We start from the raw sequence: 19,361 nt of genomic DNA, 5'->3' as shown, positions 1-19,361 counted from the left end.
TAGGAGGACACCTGAATAGTTTAGGTGAGAGATAATGGACTAAAAAAGTGACTGTGAAGAGAGAGAAGTAAATAAGACATAACCCTCAGTATCATAGAATAAGAAACAGGTAAAAGATACAGAAATAAATAAAGCTTTGCTGTAAGAAAAAACTTCCTAATTATAATTGTATCCAAAAGTGGAATGAGTTGCTTCAGAAGATAGTGTGATCCCTCTTAAAGAAATCTTCAAGCAAAGATTTATGGCTGTCAGATATGCCAAAAAGGATTATTGTTCAGGTATAGGTAGGACTAGCTGGCTTCTTAGGTTCTTCTCAAATCTGTGATTCTCCACAATTCTATTGTCTAGTCATACCATCTTCATCCTTTTACTTATGAAGTTTTTTTTGGGGGGGGGTGTTGTTTTTCTTTAAACCCAAAAGAAAGATTTAAATTTCATCTTACTAAATTTTGTCCATTCTAGCCTTGGTTATTTTGGAAACCTATTATCTTCCAGTGTGTTACCTGAAAATTTGATAAACATACCACATACCAAATCCAATCTAAAACATGCCTTCATCCAAATCGCTGATAAAAGAGTTAAGCACAGGATTCCTGAGTCATTCATTAAAGAACCCCTTCTCTATTAATCACTACTTTTTTTTGTCTGGTTATTCAACTAGTTTCAAGTCTTGGTAACTAGCATCTAGCCCATGTTTTCTTCTTATTGTCCAAAAGGACAGCATGAGAAATAGTACATCAGATACTCTTGTTGAAATAAATGTATGACAATAGTAAATTACCATACTAATCTATAATAACAATAATCTTATCCCAAGGATCCAAGAAGAATAATTTTTTTTTAGGTTTTTTGCAAGGCAATGGGTTAAATGGCTTGCCCAAGGCCACACAGCTAGGTAATTATTAAGTGTCTGAGGCCAGATTTGAACTCAGGTACTCCTGACTCCAGGGCTGGTGCTCTATCCACTGTACCACCTAGCTGCCCCTCCAAGAAGAGTAATTTGACAGAAATTAGACATAGACCGGCATTCCACACTATCTACCAAGATGAGGCATAAAGGGTAATATCATAAATAAATTAAGGAAACATGAAAAAATATAATTTTCAGATTTATAAGGAAAGTTAGAGTTTATACCCAAATAAGAGTTAGAAATTATAGAAAATAAAATAGATAATTCTGAGTACAGGAAATTAAAGCTTTTGCACAAAGCTAATACAACCAAAATAAGAAGGAAAACTGGAAGCTGGGGGAAAATTTTGCAACAAATTTCTCTGATAAAAACCTCATTTCTTAAATATACATTGAACTGAGTCAAATTGAGAAAAATAAGAGCCATTCTGCAATTGATAAATGGTCAGAGGATATAAACAGGCAATTTTCAGAAATCAAAGCTTATGTCTTATGAAAAAATAATACTTTTTAGTGAAATACAAATGAAAACTCAGATACAGTCTCATGCTTATCAGATTGGCTAACATGGAAGGAAGGAAAATGACAAACATTGGAGAGATGTAGAAAAATCAAGACACTGTGTGTGGATTAGTGAAGTGGTCCATACTAGAGAACAATTTGGAATGATGCCCAAAAGCTATAAAATTGTACATACCCTTTAATCCAGCAATAGTATCAGGACTATATCTCCAAGGGACCAAAAAAGGGAAAAGGACCTGTTTTTACAACAAACTATGTAGCACCTCCTTTTGTGGTGGCAAAGAACTGGAAATTGAGGAGATGCCTATCAATTTGTGAATGGTTGAATACATAAATGATTATGATAGAATATAATCTGTACTATAAGAAATGATGAGAATGATTTCAAGGAAAACAAGGGAACACTTATATGAACTCTTGGACAATGGACAAAAGTGAGCAGAATCAGAACATTGTACATAGTAATAGCAATATTATATAGATGATCAACTGTGAAAGACAGCTATACAGATCAAGACAAAGATCTAAGACAATTCCAAGTGACCTGTGGTATAAAATGCTATCCACCTTTAGCAAGAACACTAGTGAAGTCTGAATATACGTTGAAGCATACTTTTAAAAAAATGTACTTTTATTCTTTTGTGTTTTCTTTTACAACATGACTAATACAGGAATCTTTGGCATGACCTCACAAGTATAAACTGAATCAAAGCTTCTCAAGGAAGGGGGTAAGGATAGAATTTGAAACTCAAAATTTTAAAAAATAATTGTTATAATTTTTTACATGTAATTGAGAAGTATTTAATGAAACAAAAATAATTTTAAACATAAATCAATGTATATTCTATCTTTAGCATTTTCCTGATCTACCAGTCTAATTACCTTGTCAAAAAAGGAAATGAGGTTAGTCTGGCATGACCTGTTCTTAACGAAGCCATACAGGTTCAGTGATTGCTAATTCCCTTTCCAAATGCTCACTGATAGGCCTCATGGTTTGGGAAATGGAAGTTACTTGTGGGGTTATAGGGTTGTAGACATGAGTGAATAATAGTCTGTTGGTTTCCTAGGTTTCTTGATGTCCCAGAAACACACCAGCTATAGGTTGTATGCATAGCTATTGGCACACCAGATATGCCATTATTATTATCATTATTAGTAGAATTAGAAGATTTTGCAGATTTTGCAAACTCCTTGATGATATGACTGACAGTCATATACCTTCTTTGGTGACTGGCTTCTTTCCAAAAACGAAGGCCCTCTTTTTAGTTCCAGCATTCTACCAGTGTTGTCATATGGATGTAAACCATGGGAGATTACATCTCCAAAAAAAAAAGTGAAAACGAGAATCACATGTAACGCAGTGAAAAGTTGCATGGCAAGAGTGAGCACACTGCAACATATAACTAATGAATTTTGAAGAGCAAAACAATAAGGAAGATGAGCCAAGTGATGACAGTGTAGGTGGACAGCCAGTGTACTCCACTGGTACCCTTATGACATCATAAGAAAATAAATAAGGCCATAACTTTTGTTAAGTGGATTCCTAGTGGTGAACTTCTGGGAAGGAACAGCCAATAGTCACACAGGGCAAGAAGGCACAGAAGAGCTGTGATTTGCAACATTGAGGGGATCATCCAAAGTGATGGACTCTCAGATTCAACTGAAAAATGTCTTTAGAATTCTCTTAGCAGCTAGCACAGAACTAGTTAGAGTAGGGATACAGTAAATATTTGTTGAATTTTAAAATAGTTCACGTTTCCATAGTACTTTAAAGCTTAAAAACTTCTTTAGCTATATTACCTCATTTAATTCTCACATGTTACAGTTGAGTAAAATGAAGATCTGGAGACTGGAACTTGCTCAAGGTCACTTAAGAGCTAAGACTTAAATGCAGATTTTTTAACTACCAAATTCAATGATCTATCCCTTATAGGAGGGCAGCTAGGTGGTACAGTGGAGTCAGACTTAATTTTGACTGAGTTCAAAACTGATCTCAGATATTTACTAGCCCGTTTGCCTCAGTTCCTTATCTGTAAAATGAGCTGGAATAGGCAAACCATTCCAATATCTTTGTCAAGAAAACCTCAAAGAGGGTCATGAAGATTCAGATAGAGGTGAACAACAATATCCATCATCCTGCCACTATGACTACTAACATTTATACAGCACATTATGGTTTATATAGTACTTTACATGCTAGTTTATTTGATCCTCACAACAAACCTGAGAGCTATTCTTTTTTTTTTATAATTTTTTTTTGAGGTAGGGCTATTCTTATGCCAATTTTATAGATGAAGAAACTGAGGTTAGGATATTGTGTCTTTTGCTAGTGAGGCAAGATTTGAACTCGTGTCTAACATCAGATCTGGCACTCTTAACCACTGTGGTTTCTGTGGGAATACCGTGGGAAGAGGAGCTAAAAGTCCTAAGAAGAAAGGATCAGGATGTGGGAGGTTGGCTGGGGGAGTGATCCTAGGAGAAAGGTAAAGGGTAGAAGGGAGGACTTGCCACAAAAAAAGAAGCCATTTAATGGATAGTGATTAACAATGGAAAAAGCATCAACAAAGCATTGTTTAAAATTCCAGAAAACAACAAGTACAGAAGGGGATATAGCAATTCTGTTACCACTGTAACATTTTTTTCTTTTGAAAAAACTAAGTTCAGCATTCTCCAGTTTTTGGAAACTTGTAATGTTTGTTGCTGAAGTATACAGTTTGAAAGAATTTTTTTTTTTAATAGTGAGGGCTTCCCTCAGAGATGGGAGTTCTGTCTTGGCAAGAAGAAAAAAATTCAAGGAAATAAGCCCCTTTGGGGATGGGAGAGTACATTTGGAAAAGGATGTCAAGATGACATACTTAGAAGATCCCAATATTCAGTGGTGGTTTGTTTTCTCCCTTGGTTTCTAGAAGATCCTGCTTACTCTCTCCTGTCTGGAGACTTCTGTAAGTGGTTATGTCCTAACACTTCTCCCCACTACCCCCCAAAGACTTTGCTTTGTTTTGTTGGCAAATTCAGTTTAATAACTGGTTTTGTGGCTCTTCTAGCTTCAGATTTCATTATCGTGGGGAAGGAGGGAGGATGGTTCCTACATGGGCCCAAAAAATTCAGAAAATAATAGATGTCTCATTTTCAGCTCTTTTGAGAGCCTAAATTCAGAATCCATGTGTGCTCTTCCCTGGTTCCCTTCTTTCCACTGCAGTGCTTTGATGGTGGAAGCTTGAAGGGAAAGGAGGTGAACTGTTCCTAAAGTCTAGATACAAGAATGAATAGCAGCAGAAAAAGGATTCTTTCTGGGAAGGTCCTAGGGAAGTTGAGAGGACATAAAGTGGGAATGGGGAAAGGAGGATAGAGATGAGCTCAAGGACCCAAGAGAATGGTCCCTTTGTGTAGGACAAGAAGTGGGAGGGGAGGTGACAAGGGGGCGATTGTGTGGGAAGGATTGAAAGCGCCACACAGACTGGCACCACCATGGGCAATGCTAGATTTACTCCCTTCCCTGTTCCCAAGAAAGGAGAGGTTCCCTCTAGTAAAGAAAGACATAAGAAGCAAAGCTCACTAGCACTTAAGACAAGGACAGGAATCCTGTTAAGAATATAACCAGGTAACTGAACCTTGCAGGAAGTAGTCACCCCCAACTCTTCTCCCCCAACCCTGGACACAGGAAGGAATAGACGGCAAAGAAAAGAGAGAAGCAGCTTTTACTGTATTTACATCCAACAAAACCTCAAAGACAATCGTTATTGCACAGATCAGGGCCCTGGGTGGGTAAAGCAGCCCCGGGAAGGAGGGGAGGAGGAAGGGAAAAGAGGGAAGAACACCCCAATTCCTGGAGCTGAGACAAAGTGGGGACATAAAATGTATATGGGGAAACCAAGCTTCTGCCTCCCTGAGTTCTCATCCTTAGGGAGAGGAGGAGGGGAATACAATTACAAGCCCAGAAGTTTCAGTTCCCCACCTTTCCAATCTTAACAGGGATCCCCAAATCGAGGCAGCTGATGTGGCTCCAGAATAAATAACAAAATAAAATATCAATATTGTGGCAGAAGGCAGGGGTGGGCCCAGGGGAGCATTTCTGACCTGGGCGGGGAGGTGACACACACCCCCAGGACCAAGGCAGAGGCTCAGCAGTTCTGAATCTTTCCAGTTGTTTTTTAAAACAAAAACTTCTAAAATGACAGGTGGACATGGATCTAGGGATGCCTTGGAAGGAGGCACCTGGATTTGTGGAGGGCAGGAGAGGAAGAGTTGTGCCAACTCTCCTCCCACAACAGCACAAGAAAAGCGGGTCAGAAACAAGGGGAGTTGTGACTTTTGGTATCAGTGACCTCTCCTGCCCCAAACGATGCCCACAGACTGGGCATTCTGCCTGGCATACTCCCTAATCTTGGGGAGCAGAGGAAACACATTGCCCAGAGATTCCTCTATCCCTTAGGCTGGGATGGGAGACCCAGAGGTCCTAGCATTCCAAAGGTGCCCCAAAAAACTTGCGACAGTCGATGGCTTTTGGGGTAGGCATCTGTGCCCGCCGCCGCCGCAACTCCTCTTTGCCCAAGCTGCTCGCCAGCTTATTGAAGGCTGCTTTGTACTTCTTGTCAAAGGCCACTAGCAGAGGAAAGGAGAGAAGGGTGGTATATGAAGAGGTGAACAAAATACCTAAGGGTGACAGGAAACTGAAGCCCTCATACTATCCCCAAAATATCCCATCAGTATGTCTGGAACCTGGTATTTGACTTATCCCAACATGATAGCTTTTGAGGCACCGTCACAGTGCAGAAATTTTCAACCATGCAAGATGTCCTGGCTCCCTTTCCCTATTTTCCTTCTGTCCCTTCCCCCATTACCTATATCCACATGGTCCTTGCCCAGGGCAGCCATAGTCAGGAATAGAATCTCTCGGTAGATGCTTCTGGAGGTAGAAAAGTGAAAGGTGAATGAGCAGGGAAGTAGGGGAAGCTGCCCAGGAAGAGCAAGCCTGTAGTGAGATAAGGCTGATTTCTGTGGAATGAGGAGCCCAGGCTGAGAGCTCAGCAGCCTCCTCCCTGTGTGACCTTAGTCATGCTTCACCACTCAAGGTATGGAGATGAAAGGGCTGGACCAGATGAGCCATTCCAGCTCTAGAGTTCATGAGTCTATGGGGGACTATCTAGCGATGGAGAAGACTTGGGGGGAGATAGAATGGGAGGATCTGAAGAAGGGTTGTCTGAATGTCCTAATGGACATTACAACAAAAATGGGGGGGGGGTTACCGCTGCAGATGCAGGCCCTCAGGAGGGGAGCCTAGCGTGTCCAGGAGAAGGGAAACAGCTTTGTGTACTTCATTGAATCCCACATGGAGAAGCACAGCCTCCAGCAGAGCAAGATTCAGAGCTGCAGGGGCTGTGCCTGGCCAGGCCACCCGATGAGGGATCTGGCCTAGCAGGAGAAGAAGAGAAGGAAACTGGGATCCCAAGCCCTTCTGCAGGGGGAGAAGACCTCCCCCCCCAATAATGCCTCATTTCCCAAATACCACACCCTGCCCAGGCGTCAAACTCACTATGAGCCCTCCAAAGGACGTAGAGGGGAGGACAGCTGTCAGGGTCAGGAGTCAGCACATCCCACAGCAGCCGTACCTGCACCATAGCTGATTCTGAGGGCAGCCAAGGGGACGGGGCCTGGGGGTTGGGGGGAGGGTTAGAGCCAGGCCTGGAAGACAGGGGGCAGAGGGATGGGAGGTGGGGAACAGGGAAACAAAAGGAGTAGGCAGTAGTTTGAAGGTGTGAGATGAAATGATAGGGAGACAGAAGACTAGGTAGTAAGGAAGAAAAAGATAAAGAGTACAGGACAAGAAAATGGAGGGGGCAAAGAGACAGAAATTCAGGGTCTTGTAGGGGCACTGACCTGGGCTGGGGGAGGCCCATCACAGGCAGCAAAAATGAGGCCAGGCAAGGTGCTGGGCAGTCGAAGCCGTTGGAAGTACCAAAGCAAGTTCCAGAAGAGGATGGGATGGGCGGCAGGAAGCTCGGGTAATGCAAGTACCTCACTGCCCTCATTCTCCACCAGGGACTCCAGCTCCTTGCGTAGCACCAGAGGACTCAGGTATGCCCATGCCCCACCTTCCACTTTCCTCGGAACACTCTGCCCACCAGACCCAAAGAGGAATAAAAAAATCGTCACCTCTGTGCCTCCTCCTAGGATTATGCCTCTCTCTGGCAAGCTTTCAAAGACAATGCCATCATACCCATCCCTTAACCAAGTCCCCTAGCACAGTTTCACTTCCTCTTCTACTTAGAAATGAACCCTTACCCACTGGGTCCACCCCTATCGCTGACTTATCCCCAGCCCAACCCTCACCTCAGTGTCTCCATTACAAACAGAGGAGTCATCTAGGGCAAGGCAGAGTCGTCGGTTGCTGAGGACAGGGCCAGGGCCCCCGGGGATGGGAGCATCTCTATTACTGCCACCTGCAGAGGTGGGTGTACTATGAAGGTCACTGCCAAGCAGACATAAAAAGGATTTTAGAATAGTTCCTGGCTTGTCCAACTCTCCCAATTCATCTCCCCATCCTCCTAGACTCTTTACATACCGAGGCCTGTAGTCAAGGGTCTGGACACTAAGCAAGGGCACGAAAGGACGCGAACAGAAGGGGCAGGTGGTGTTGAGATTGGAGTCGTCAGGGGCCCAGCCTGCCATGATCTCTTCATCATACACTAGGGAGTCACAAGCTCTGCATAGAGAACAGCTAGACAGAAGAATCTGCAGGGGACATGAAAGGGCACCTGATCAATATCTTCAGGCCTCAGCATCCCCTTCCTGCCTTCTCAAATCCCCCCAACCTAATTTCCTGCCCCAGATCCCCTCAAGATTCCCATTCTTCCCATTTCCCAAACCTGCTGCTCCTGCCTGCAGCATGTTACCTCAACAGGGGCTGGCTGTGAAAGTGCAGGGGTGTCGCTAAGGCGCTCTGAGGAACGCTGGATGCTGAGGCTGCTGAGGGAGTTTTCGGAGAGATCCCACTCACTACCCAGAGATGTGGAGCTCTACATAGAAAATCAGGGGTTGGTAGGAGGGCTCCTCAGGATAGCCACACACTAAGGGCCCAATCTTCCCACCCCAGGAGGTGCCAGAATCTCCTTATGCCACAGCTAGTGGCCCCAAGAAGATGTTCTGTTCTTTAGGGCCCATCCTCAGACACTACTGGAAGCGGTCTTCTTCCCAAACCCAAAGGCTTCTCCCCCCAGGTCCTTCCTGGAGAATAGATACCTCAGAGGCAGTGGATCCTGGACGTTCCTGGGGTCGCAGGAGACTGTCCATAGGACTTCGACGGGCTGGCAGGGCCAACTCTGAGGGCAGCTCAGATGGAGGGGCACGGGAGGCAGGGCTGCGACGGGAGGGGGTGAGCAGCTGCTGTAGACGGGCACCTATTCCCCGCCGGGGAGTACCCACTGCATCCTGCCGTTTGCCAGCCTTGGGTGCCTGCCCACCCAGCCCATCTAGGGCCTCAGCTGAATGGGCACTCAGAGCCATGCCTGATCCCCCAGGGCTGCCTCCAGGCGTTGGATCTTCACTTGCCAGGCTTACATCAGAGAGGCTGCCATCATGCCAGGACAAAGGGGACCCCTGGGGCTCTAGGACACCCAGGGCCTCTATCACTAAGGGAAAGAGAAGGGTTCAGGGAGCATGGTGCTCATCCTCTAAGCATCAAAACTACTAAGGGAGGGATGTTCCCTCCCCAAGTTGTCCCTGTCACTGAACAGACACAATCCTAGGGCACATGAATACCCATGATGCCCAAAATTCCATTTGGCACTAACCCTCCCACCCACAAAAGGTCCTACTTTCTCCTGAGGCAGGGAATATCAGCAAAGTGGGGTGAGAAGGACATGTTGGCACTCACTGTGTGCCACACCAGCCTCCACAGAAGGCTGTGCCCCTCGGGCACTACCCAGACTACCACTCTTCACCAGCCGCCCAGTGGGAGAGGCTGGGTCCCGAAAGCTTCGCCCTGCCCAGGTGGTCTGGCGATGAAGGGGACGGGTCGGGGAGGGCCGCTCCAGGCGGGGCTCTGCAAAAGAGCTTCAGGTAGGTAGAGTGTCTGAGGATGAAAGACAAAGATCCCTGCCACCCACCCCCAATCACTGCCACCACACAGACCTAAGATGGGGAAGATACATTTTCATGATTGTGCCTGCTAAGCAATAATCTTTCCAACCCTCACACAAACAAAACCAAGGATTTCTAGCTTTCCATGGATTCCTGCCAAAATGCAAGTTTCCCTAGCTTGGACCTACCCAGACCCCTTTGGTCTCCCCTCCTTACTACTGCCCCCCTACCCACCTGGCTGTGAACTTCTTGCCCTCCTCAACGCCTGTTCCTGTTGCCTCCGCTCTCTAAGGGGCTGCCGAAACTGCGCAGCTCCCAGGACCACATTCCGGAGCTTGGCCCAACGGAGGCGGCCACCTGTAGTGCCAGATGGCCACTTGCTTTCTAGTACAGCCTGCAGGACAAAGCCCCTATTATGCTGAGACAGATCCCTCTCTCCTCCATGCCCCTAAATATCCACCATGCCAGTCTGGGATGACATTGAAAATTCTATCCTTTCCCTACCCCATGTCTAGGGTATTGTTGCCCAAAGTGGGGCAGAGCTATGAACAAGCAGACTCCTCTTGAGAGAACGCAAAGCCTCCAGGGGATGGAAGAGAACATGATGCTGAGGGCAGCAGCTGCTTATGGACTTCCCTAGCCTGTCTGTGTCTCCCCCAACCCCCCGACCTCATTCCCAGCAGTAGGCACCTTGTTGTAGTAGCCATAGGTGATAGTGTTGGGCACAATGCCCGCCCTCCTCATGTCTAGCATGACACGTACAGACAGAACAGGTTCTCCATAGTGTGAGCAAAGCTGCATTAGGACACGGTAACACACCTGGGGACAGTCATGTAGGACAAAGGATGATGAGACCCGACTCAAGCCCAATCCAGGCCTCAGCCAGCCCAACCTCAGCTGGGTCTCAGATCAACCCACTCAGCCCTCTCCTTTTCCCAATTCCCTTTCCCTACCACCATGTGCTAAGCCTGAGTCTTCTGTGCCCCTAAGCAGAGTCACCCTCCTTTTGCTCTCTCATGTACACCCCCCATTTCTTCCTATCATCACTATAGGCCCCCACTATTCTTTGTCAACCCAGTTCCTCTTTCTCTTCTCTCTGCCATTTTCCCCTCTGCCCTGATACCCCTTTTCTGATGCCCACCTCATCAGGCAACACCACCTTTCGACTTTCCATTTGTCGAAGCACCTGGTAGGCAGTATGGAGAGCCCGGACTCGAGAAGAGGAAGACTGAACATAGGCAGGTAAACACAGGAACCAGAGCCCATAGCAGTGTCCCAGCAGACATCGGGCCCAGAGCTCAGGCACTGCTGCTGACTTCTGGGCTACTCTCTGGGCAACCTTCATTTCCTGCCAGGGCACCAGGATGAGAATAGTATCAGCAATGGGGTGCAGAGATCTAGGACACTTTAACATCCTGCTTAGAGTTCCTGGTCAGAGTTCCAGATCAGACAAGTTCCCAAAGGCTGGGGACTACATGGATGATGTTACTGGATTGCCCAGGGAGAAGAGACAATATCTGGAATCCCAAAGAAAAGTTGAAGGGAATGCGGAGAGCACAGAAGAGGGTTAATTTGACCTAGGAATTGGGAAGAGTAGACACGCTTCTGGGAGTCAGTGATTGGCCCCTGGTCCCCCAAGTTAACACACACCATTTACCTGTTTGGTGCGCCGTGGAGCAGGGCTACTAGGTGCACTTCGAGAGGGCCCTGGGGCAGGAGAGAATCCAGGTTGCTCTTGGGGGGACTCAAACAGTTCAGCCCGAAGCTCAGGGAACCCATCGTAACTGGAAGGACAGCACTTTGAGTGGGGAATGGCCAATGGGGACTAAGGAAGCTTGCAGGGGGATTTAAAGGAGGAAGGGGTGGGGATGGGGAAAGGAAGAAAAGGCTCTTACCAATATAAAGGAGTAGATTCAGTGCCCTCGGCCACTACAGGCTCCTCGGGAGGGGTGATAAAGACTGTGAGTTCACTTCCTGAGGGCTCCTCCAACTCCACCAAGGGCACAGGCTCTGGCTTCTCCTGTTCTGGATGAACCTAAAGGGGAATTGGTATGGAGATGGACACAAGGCTCACTGAAAGAGGACATAAAGTTGAAGAAGGCAAGGAAGACAGAGACAAGAACTGGGAAAAGTCTGGGGGAAATTGAAGGGGCAGAAACACAGCTTGGGAACAAAAAAGCCACAGACTGAAGAGGAAGTGGAGCAATACCTAGCTTGGAGGACAAGAGGATACACAGACACAAAGAGAAAACATCCAGATGGAGTGATGAGAGGTACCTTGTCAACACATGAATCAAAGAACTCCAAGGCAGCATGGCGGGAAGAGCCAAAGGAGCATTCCTCAATGAACTGGGAGAACATCTGCGTGTGGAGTAGCTGAGCATAGAATTTGTGACTAGAGCGTTCTCGGGACTTTAGGAAGCCTAGGGGCGGAAAGGAAGGTGATTAGGTAACTCAGTGATGCCCACACTTCAGGAACTATTTCCAAAGGGCACTCTCCGTTGGCTCTACCCAACTAACGCCTATCTGGGACCCCCTCCCTGGCACAGTAAGACTAAGGATTTACTTTGCAACTTGGCACCATTGCCCAGTCCCACATTACCCTGTATCTGCTTCCTATAGACTTCAAACTGTCTTCCCTCCCCTCCTCCCATTTCCCTCCCCCACTCCCCTTACAGCGCCTACCATGGCCTCTGGCACATAGCAGGCTTTAATGGCAATAAATGCTTTATTGATTAAATGACGGCTGACATTTATGTAGCACTTGAAGGTTTCCAAAGCCCTTTACAAAGGTGATCTAGTTAGATCCTCACAACAATCCTGTGAAGTAAGTAGGCCAGGTTTTAGGATACCCCCTTTGTAGATAAAAGGGTTGAAACTCAGATAAAAAAGAACTACTCAAGAGTTATCCAGCTCCTATGATGGTGATAGGATTCGAACCCAGCTAGGGCTCTACTGATGCCAAATCCAGTACTCTTGCCACAAGGAAGACCTGGGTTCAAATCCTGCTTCAAACATTTACTAGTTGTACGAGCCTTGGTTCTCTAAACTATAAAATGGGGATAATAATACCATCTACTTCACAGGGCTGTTATGAAGTTCAAATGAGTTTAATGCAAAGTATTTCATACAAATGTGCAAATGTGAGCCTCAGGCTCCTCAAAATGTTCTGTTCCCCATTAATTTCCCATCACACCAGTACTGATGGTCAAGAGTTCTGTGCAAATGGATCATTAGGCTTATTCTCTTACTCTTAGAAGTTGTTTTTTCTCCCTAGTCAAAACTGGGAGCTTCCCAAATACCCTATTAGCCTATCACTCCCCACTACCTGTCTGCTTCTCTCTCACTGCCCATCTCTAATCTCTGAGCCCCGACACCTTCCCTAATAACCCCAGGGGCTGCTGTGGGTACAACTCTGCACTCTTACCCTGCAGGAAGAAGAGGTTGTCAACATCACGAGCACTCTCAGAGGGTGCCTGGGTGAGTGGTCGCAAGAAGGTTCGATAGCCCTTAAGCAGGCAGGCCATAAAGCGAAGGAAGGCCCCTTGGACTTCCCGCTCCAACCGGGCCCGTTTCCCACACACTGCCTCATAGTCAGTCAGCAGAAACTCCAGAGAGGCCTCCTCCTCGGGCCGTGTGTATGCTGGGGGACAAGGAAATGAAGGGACGGAAAACAGGATGTCTGCCTCACTTCCCACCTTTCCACGTCCAAGCTACTAAGTCTCCTCCTCTCCAATAGCAGGATAGAAAACTATCCTCAAATGAAAGTTTTAACTGCCCCAACTATGCCCTCAATCTTTTCATCATATTTGGTTACTTTTAAACATTCTCTTCTATTAGTTTTTGATCCTCTCTCCTACTAAATGAATTTTTAAGTCTATTTACTCCCTCCATGACAATTTCTTGATTCCCTAAATATCCCCATATAATTTCCAAGTCCTCCACAAGCCTTTCAAATGTTAAGCCATAACCATGCCTCACAAACAACAACAGTAGCAAGTCCCCAGTAATGCTCACTCTGGTCCAGCTGCTGGTGGAGGGTCGTCAGTGTGTTCAGCAGCACTTTGTATGGCCGGCGGGGAAGGGCCCTGGGCAAGAGAAGCTTCTTCTCTTCTGTCCTGTGAGGCACATGGCAGACAAGAGAATGGAATCCACATACTACTTCTCCTAAAATGCCCCCAACTCTGTGGCTGAAGCTGATTTTCTGGAAGGGGGCCAGGGCCCTTGTTGGTCCCACCTCACATCAGCTGCTCTGAGCCCACCCTCACCAGGCCTGCACCTTTTAATCTGCCAGTCCCACCACCCTCAAGTTACAGTCACCATCCTTCTCACTGGAAAAGCGTGTTGGTGTCAAGGTCAACGCAGATGACATCAGCAGGTGGGTCATGCAGGTCAAAGTAGCTGGAGTGGATGCCCACGATGAAGGGTACAGGGGCACTCAGCACATCTGCCAGCACCAGTGGGCAGAGAGGGATGTAGGGGCACTGCCAGTGCAATGGGAAGATCATCTGGGGCAGGGGGGGGTAGGAGGTGAGAAGGGGTAAACCCTGGGATCCAGGGAAAGAGAATGGCAAACAAGGGAAAGGGCCAAAATGGTTGAAGGAGTGGGAGAGAAAACAATTCTAGAAACAGGGTCCCAGGTAGAGGGAAGGGATCCAGGCAAGGAATCTGATAGATATTGGTGCCAAGTGAGGATATGTTCTCTGGGTGAAGTCTTAGGAAGGGGAGTTGGAAACCAGAGGGGAATCCTGAAAGGGGTCCAATGGCTTAAGGGAAGGTTTTGACTCAGAATGACTTAACCCCAGAGTAGGCATCCTAGGAAGTGTTCAAAGGAAAGTTCTGGGGACCAAGGTAAGCAGGATAAGGGACTCACAGAGACCAGGGCTTCACAGACACTGGTGAGCAGGTCAGGTCGAAGAGAATGAACCAGAAGTTTATGCTCAGTAAGAACAGCAATCAGCAGAGTTACTGCCAGCTCAGGTCCCAGGCTTTGCAGCAGTTGCAAGAAGCTGGCACCACTGCAAGGCAATGCCCAAAACCCAAACCCAGCAAGTCACCAAGTAGATCCCCTAAAAATGTCTTAACACCAGCTTCAAGAAAAGGACAGCACCCCAGAGCCTCAGACAACAGCCAAATCCCAGGAGGAAAGGATAGCAATGAGATGTCTGCAGTGCTGTCTACCTATCCAATGGGTAGTGCCCAATGTGAATTCCAGTACCCACTCTCTCCCCATTTGGGCTCATACCTCAGAGGCAGGGGAGATGAAACAGGTTGACAGAGGAGCAGGTTGTCATAGGGAGACATCTGGGGGTGCAGAAGACAGAGCCATTAGCAGATGGGAGAATTCTGCAACCATTAAAACCCCACTGTCCTGCCCCAGGCCAAGCCCCAGCTCTCACCTGTACCAGGATACGGGGTCTCTGAGGAGAGGGAAAGGGAACATTGTGCATGAAGTGGGAGATGTGCCTGGGAAAGGTGGAGGGGAGAAGGGAGCAGGTCAGGGAGCAGGATCTCCCTTATCTGTATCCCATCCTCTAGTCCCTCTACCCATTTCCCCTTAGGTTCCCAGTTTTTTCATATTCCTTTTCCCTCCCTGTCTTTTATTTTCCCACTTCCATTATCCACCTCCCCCACATATCTTTCCCATGCTCAGTAACTCCTTTAACTTCCCAAATCCCTCCCATCCTTCTCTCCTCCCTCTGACCCCTCTCCCCAGGAGGGCCAGCACTCACGCTTCCAAGGGTAACCGGTGGGGGCCAGAGACAGAGTATCGATAAAGGAAGGTGAGGAAGGCATGGAAAGCAGAGAAGGCAGGCCATCGGGACAGCACCGCCACAGCTCGGCGGCTTCGCACAGCTCGGCCACCCAGTGCCCGGCCCCGATCCACTGCACTCAACAGTCCCAGAACCTTCGCCTGCCACTCTGACAGCCGAGCCCGTGGGAACGCCTCATAGAACTGCAGGGCTGCCCCATACACCTTGGGGGAGGGCAGAACATCAGAGGAGCTCCCTTTGTCACCCCTAGCCCAGTGCCCTCCTCTCCTCCTCCTCCTCTGTCCTACCTTGTCACCAGCAGCCCCTGTGAGCACAAAAGTGGAAAAGACGGGCACTGGGTACTTGGTTTGAGCAGGCCAACACTCAATAGTGGCTCCCATAGGCAGGCAGAAGACAGGCACAGACTCAGGCAGTGGGAATGCCTCATTGTCCTGCTCTGGGTACCGGCCTAGCAGCTCTGAGTACCAAGTAAAACATGAGAAAAAAAGAGTGTCAGATCCATAAAAGTGTTTCCAGGTCCCAACAGGGAAGAGTACACATGAGCATTACAGGCACAGTGGAGGAAAGACATGGGGTGGCGGGGTGGGGGGGTGGGGGGAGAGGAAGCAGAGCCTGGTTTTAGGGAGAGGGCCCAGGAACAGTACGCAGACTTTCACAAAAAAAAAAAGAGCAGAAGAGAACACAGGGGAGTAGAGAGAATGAAAATAGTACTAGCTACCAACCTGCCTCATAGACCAGAGTATTAGCCTTTGCCAGGCCCACCTTGTAGCACAAGTAGACAGCTGGGCCCCACTGAACAAGACAGACAAGAGGAAGACTTCAGATGAGAAAGGGGCTCTTGTAACCTGCTCCAGATTTATCAATTTCTCTGGTTCTCAACATTTCTAGCCCCCAAGGTAACTGCTCTCAAATGTTCATTCCCCGATCTTGAGAAGTCAGGATGCCTCCTCAGCTCCCGACCTCATCACAAGTCCACCTGGGTCTTCATCTCTTAAAGACATGCTCTACCACCCTAGCCCACCTGTTGTTTCTACCCTCCCCACTCACCATGCCAGGATTGAGATTCCGAGGCAGGCGGCAGTATGTGTGGGGAGTTCCCTCGCCTTTGCTAGGCAGGATCAGACAGAGATCAGTGATCCCCAGTGCATGCAGCCCTGTCCCTTCAGCTGCCCGTCGATAAGTGAGGTAGGTGCGGGGATGCCCAGGGCCTGGAGGAGCCAGGTTAGCAGAATGGCAATAGGGCGTTGTCTCCAGCACCTGGAAACCTGGTTTAGGATGTTCCTTCCCCTCATATAATACCCTGGTGAGTTAAATAGAAAGAACATCAGCTAGAGCAGCTAGGTGGCTCAGTGAATAGAGCATTGACCCTGGAGTCAGGAGGACCTGAGTTCAAATTTGACCTCAGACACTTAATAATTACCTGGCTGTGTGACGTTGGGCAAGTCACTTAACCCTACTGCCTTGCCAAAAAACCAAAAACAACAACAAAAAACCATCAGCAGCAAACGAAAAGGGAAAAAGATGCCCCAATCTTGCTGAATCTTCAATACCCTTAACCTACCAAACTGTGGACTCCATCTTTCTTAACTCACTCTCCCTTCCATCTATCCCATTTGCTTCTGCTATCCATCTTGCTTCCTCATTCAAACCTTTCATCCCCATCCTTTCCTTCCTTTGTCCTTTCCCCTCATAAACTGCACTCCTCACTCTTCTCTGTCACTTCATTTAGACACTGTTTTGGTCATGCCCCATTCCCAACCTCCCTATTTACCCTCTTCCAAGGCTCCTGGCTAGAGTGGTTACTCACCCCAACTCAACAAGGGGAGGTTTGTCTCGTCCTCTGCGATAGCAGATGGTGGGCTGGGAGCCACCTAGAAGTCCAGCACTGAGTTCCAGGGGGTGGCCACTAGCTGAGGCTTGAATACAAGTATAGCCTTGGGGCACCTTTTCTCCCAGAGCCTGTGCAATGATGGCCACATCTGTGATGGGCTCTGCTGGACGGGGGGGGCGTACGGGGCCCCCTGGCTCAGGGACCCCGGTTTCCTCAGGTATTGCTCCTCCACTCCCTGCCAGCCCAGCCACCACAAAGTAATCCACCAGCCGGGGGGGCCTCTCCTCTGCCATGGCCCCCCCTTCACTTACTACATCTGGAAGGGACAAAGTAAGGAAGAGTATGAGATGTAAGGGATGGAATTCGAGGAAGGAGGTAACTAAATGATCCTCATTCTCATTCCCCTACCATACTCACTCAGAGAAGCACAGTAGATTGACCAATCCTGAACTCTCCAACTCATGACATCACCATGACTTCACAGCCTATCTAGTCTCCTTAAGGGGAACAAGCCCCTCAAGTAACATTACAGTGACATCACCGCTACCCTCGCTATACCTGATTTCCTCTCATCACCCCCGAACCCTGGTTATGGCATCCTGGTATAGAAGTAATCTTATACTTTCTTAAAGGGCCTCCCCACCACAGGTATTAGAGTAACCTTGATTATTTTGGGGCTTAGCACTGATGGTATACAGGGTAGCTGCGGCAGTATGTTGACTTCACAGGAAAATTATTAAAGGTACCTTAACTAATATCATGGCAGTATTCCAATCCTTTTAACGTGCTGCTATCAAAGTGACCCCCCCCTTCTGAATTCCCCATAAGAACCAGGGCTACAAAATCACAATGACTACTCCATCCTCCTCAAAAACCCATGCTAACTCTACTTATCTAACCCATCCAAATCCCTTTCGGTTCTGTAGGCCCCATGAGGACCACGAGGAGGGTTTCGGTTTTTCCTCTGCCCCCGAAGTCCATGGTTGGAAGCAGGCCCACCCGGGCTGAGTCCCTTGCCTGTCCCACTCACCTGTTTCCATAGCCCAGTACCAGGGGAGAAGGAGTTCCTGGCAGAGCGGATGGGGTCCTGGGGAGCCCTGGGGAATGGTAGCTCAGAGTGTGGCAGTATAGCCAGGCTGAGGGGGGTGCATCAGAGGGGAAGGGAGGTGACTTCCTGAAACAGCCAAGGGGAAGCTGTAGCTGGGCCAGACGGAAGTCAACATATGGGGGGGCTGGGGGGAAGGGAGTACTGCAGAGGGGCCCAGAACAGTGTGATTCCGGCAGTGAGCAAGGCTCCAGCAGTGCTGACCCTCCATCATCTGTGTTTCTCCCCCATCAGAAGATCTGTCTCCAGCCTTACCTCAGAGTCAAAGAAACAGGACCTGCCTGGCTCCTTCGTCACCTGGCCCGGCTACTCTGCTCCCCCCATCCCCATGGCTAAATTTAGCTCAGCCCCCCTCCTGGGAAGCGGGGCCACAGGCTGGCAGCGTCAGGATCCTAATTTAGCTGCTCAGCTTCCCACCTGGCACTGCTGGCTCCCTCACCCTCTCACCACCCGGCAGGCCTGGCCTCAGGTGGCCCGGGCAGTGGGGCTGGGCACCCCCTGCTCAGCACCCCGCTTCTCCTCCCGCCCCCTCCTCCTCCATCCAGGCCCCCTCCCCCACGGTTCCCATACCCCCAGCCCCGGAAAGGAGAGTGATGAGGAGCTGCGCCCCAGCGGCCCGGGAGGGCACGGGGGTCCCCGAGTGGGGGAAGCGGGGGGCAGGTGCTTGCGAGGGGAGGGCAGGGGCCGGGCCGGCTTCCCACTCTCACTTCCCTAGGCGAGAGGAAGCGGAACCAGATGTGCGGGGCAGGGGGCCGCCTCCCCGCCCTCCCCTCCCACCTACCTGCCTCGGGGCTCCCGGGGGCGGCCGGCCCCCCTCCCCGCCCCCTCCGCGGGGAGGGGGCGGGAGGACGGGCGCGGGGGGGATGTTCAGCCGGCCCCGGACATCGCGCGCCGACAGCTGGGCTCCCCCCGGGCCGCCCGCGTGACCCCGCAGCCCGGCCTCGGCCCGGCCCCGCCGCTGCCCGGCTCCGGCCCCGGCTCCGCGCGCCCGCGCCCTCCGCCCGCCGACACCCCCCGCGCGCCGCGCCGCCCCCCGCAGACGCGCTGACCCCGAGGCTCCTCCCGCCCCCGGCCGGGCCGCCCGGAGCCCGCCCCCTGGCGGCTGGGAGGGCGCCTGCAGCCGCGCGGCCCCCGCCTCCC

At 49.2% G+C, this 19,361-nt stretch overlaps 1 protein-coding gene across 3 annotated transcripts; it reads right to left on the bottom strand.

The window, feature by feature from the left end:
* Positions 1 to 1,194: 1,194 nt before the first annotated feature.
* Positions 1,195 to 19,176, bottom strand: DENND4B (DENN domain containing 4B). Of its 3 annotated transcripts, none has more exons than XM_074223447.1 (28): positions 19,003 to 19,176; positions 17,093 to 17,432; positions 16,333 to 16,585; positions 16,008 to 16,077; positions 15,573 to 15,742; positions 15,244 to 15,488; positions 14,911 to 14,977; positions 14,757 to 14,815; positions 14,385 to 14,529; positions 13,844 to 14,019; positions 13,529 to 13,629; positions 12,939 to 13,154; positions 11,789 to 11,934; positions 11,407 to 11,546; positions 11,169 to 11,295; positions 10,653 to 10,859; positions 10,202 to 10,330; positions 9,746 to 9,905; positions 9,306 to 9,473; positions 8,672 to 9,060; positions 8,326 to 8,448; positions 7,995 to 8,164; positions 7,763 to 7,901; positions 7,310 to 7,546; positions 6,966 to 7,083; positions 6,679 to 6,844; positions 6,274 to 6,338; positions 1,195 to 6,034 (listed from the first exon to the last, which is right to left on the bottom strand). In XM_074223447.1, exons 2-28 carry the CDS (start codon positions 17,407 to 17,409, stop codon positions 5,889 to 5,891), a joined length of 4,449 nt encoding a protein of 1,482 aa, XP_074079548.1. In that variant the 5' UTR covers positions 17,410 to 17,432; positions 19,003 to 19,176; the 3' UTR covers positions 1,195 to 5,888. The 3 variants fall into 3 exon arrangements, with proteins under 3 accessions (XP_074079548.1, XP_074079547.1, XP_074079549.1); XM_074223446.1 differs by lacking the exon at positions 19,003 to 19,176 and adding an exon at positions 18,147 to 18,719; XM_074223448.1 differs by lacking the exons at positions 1,195 to 6,034; positions 6,274 to 6,338; positions 6,679 to 6,844; positions 19,003 to 19,176 and adding an exon at positions 18,147 to 18,719 and having other exon boundaries at positions 7,064 to 7,114.
* Between the last annotated feature and the right edge of the window lie 185 nt (positions 19,177 to 19,361).

This window comes from Macrotis lagotis, chromosome 2 (assembly GCF_037893015.1).
Source record: "Macrotis lagotis isolate mMagLag1 chromosome 2, bilby.v1.9.chrom.fasta, whole genome shotgun sequence".
NCBI classification, from domain to species: domain Eukaryota; kingdom Metazoa; phylum Chordata; class Mammalia; order Peramelemorphia; family Peramelidae; genus Macrotis; species Macrotis lagotis.
This window is presented reverse-complemented; position numbering and strand designations above follow the sequence as displayed.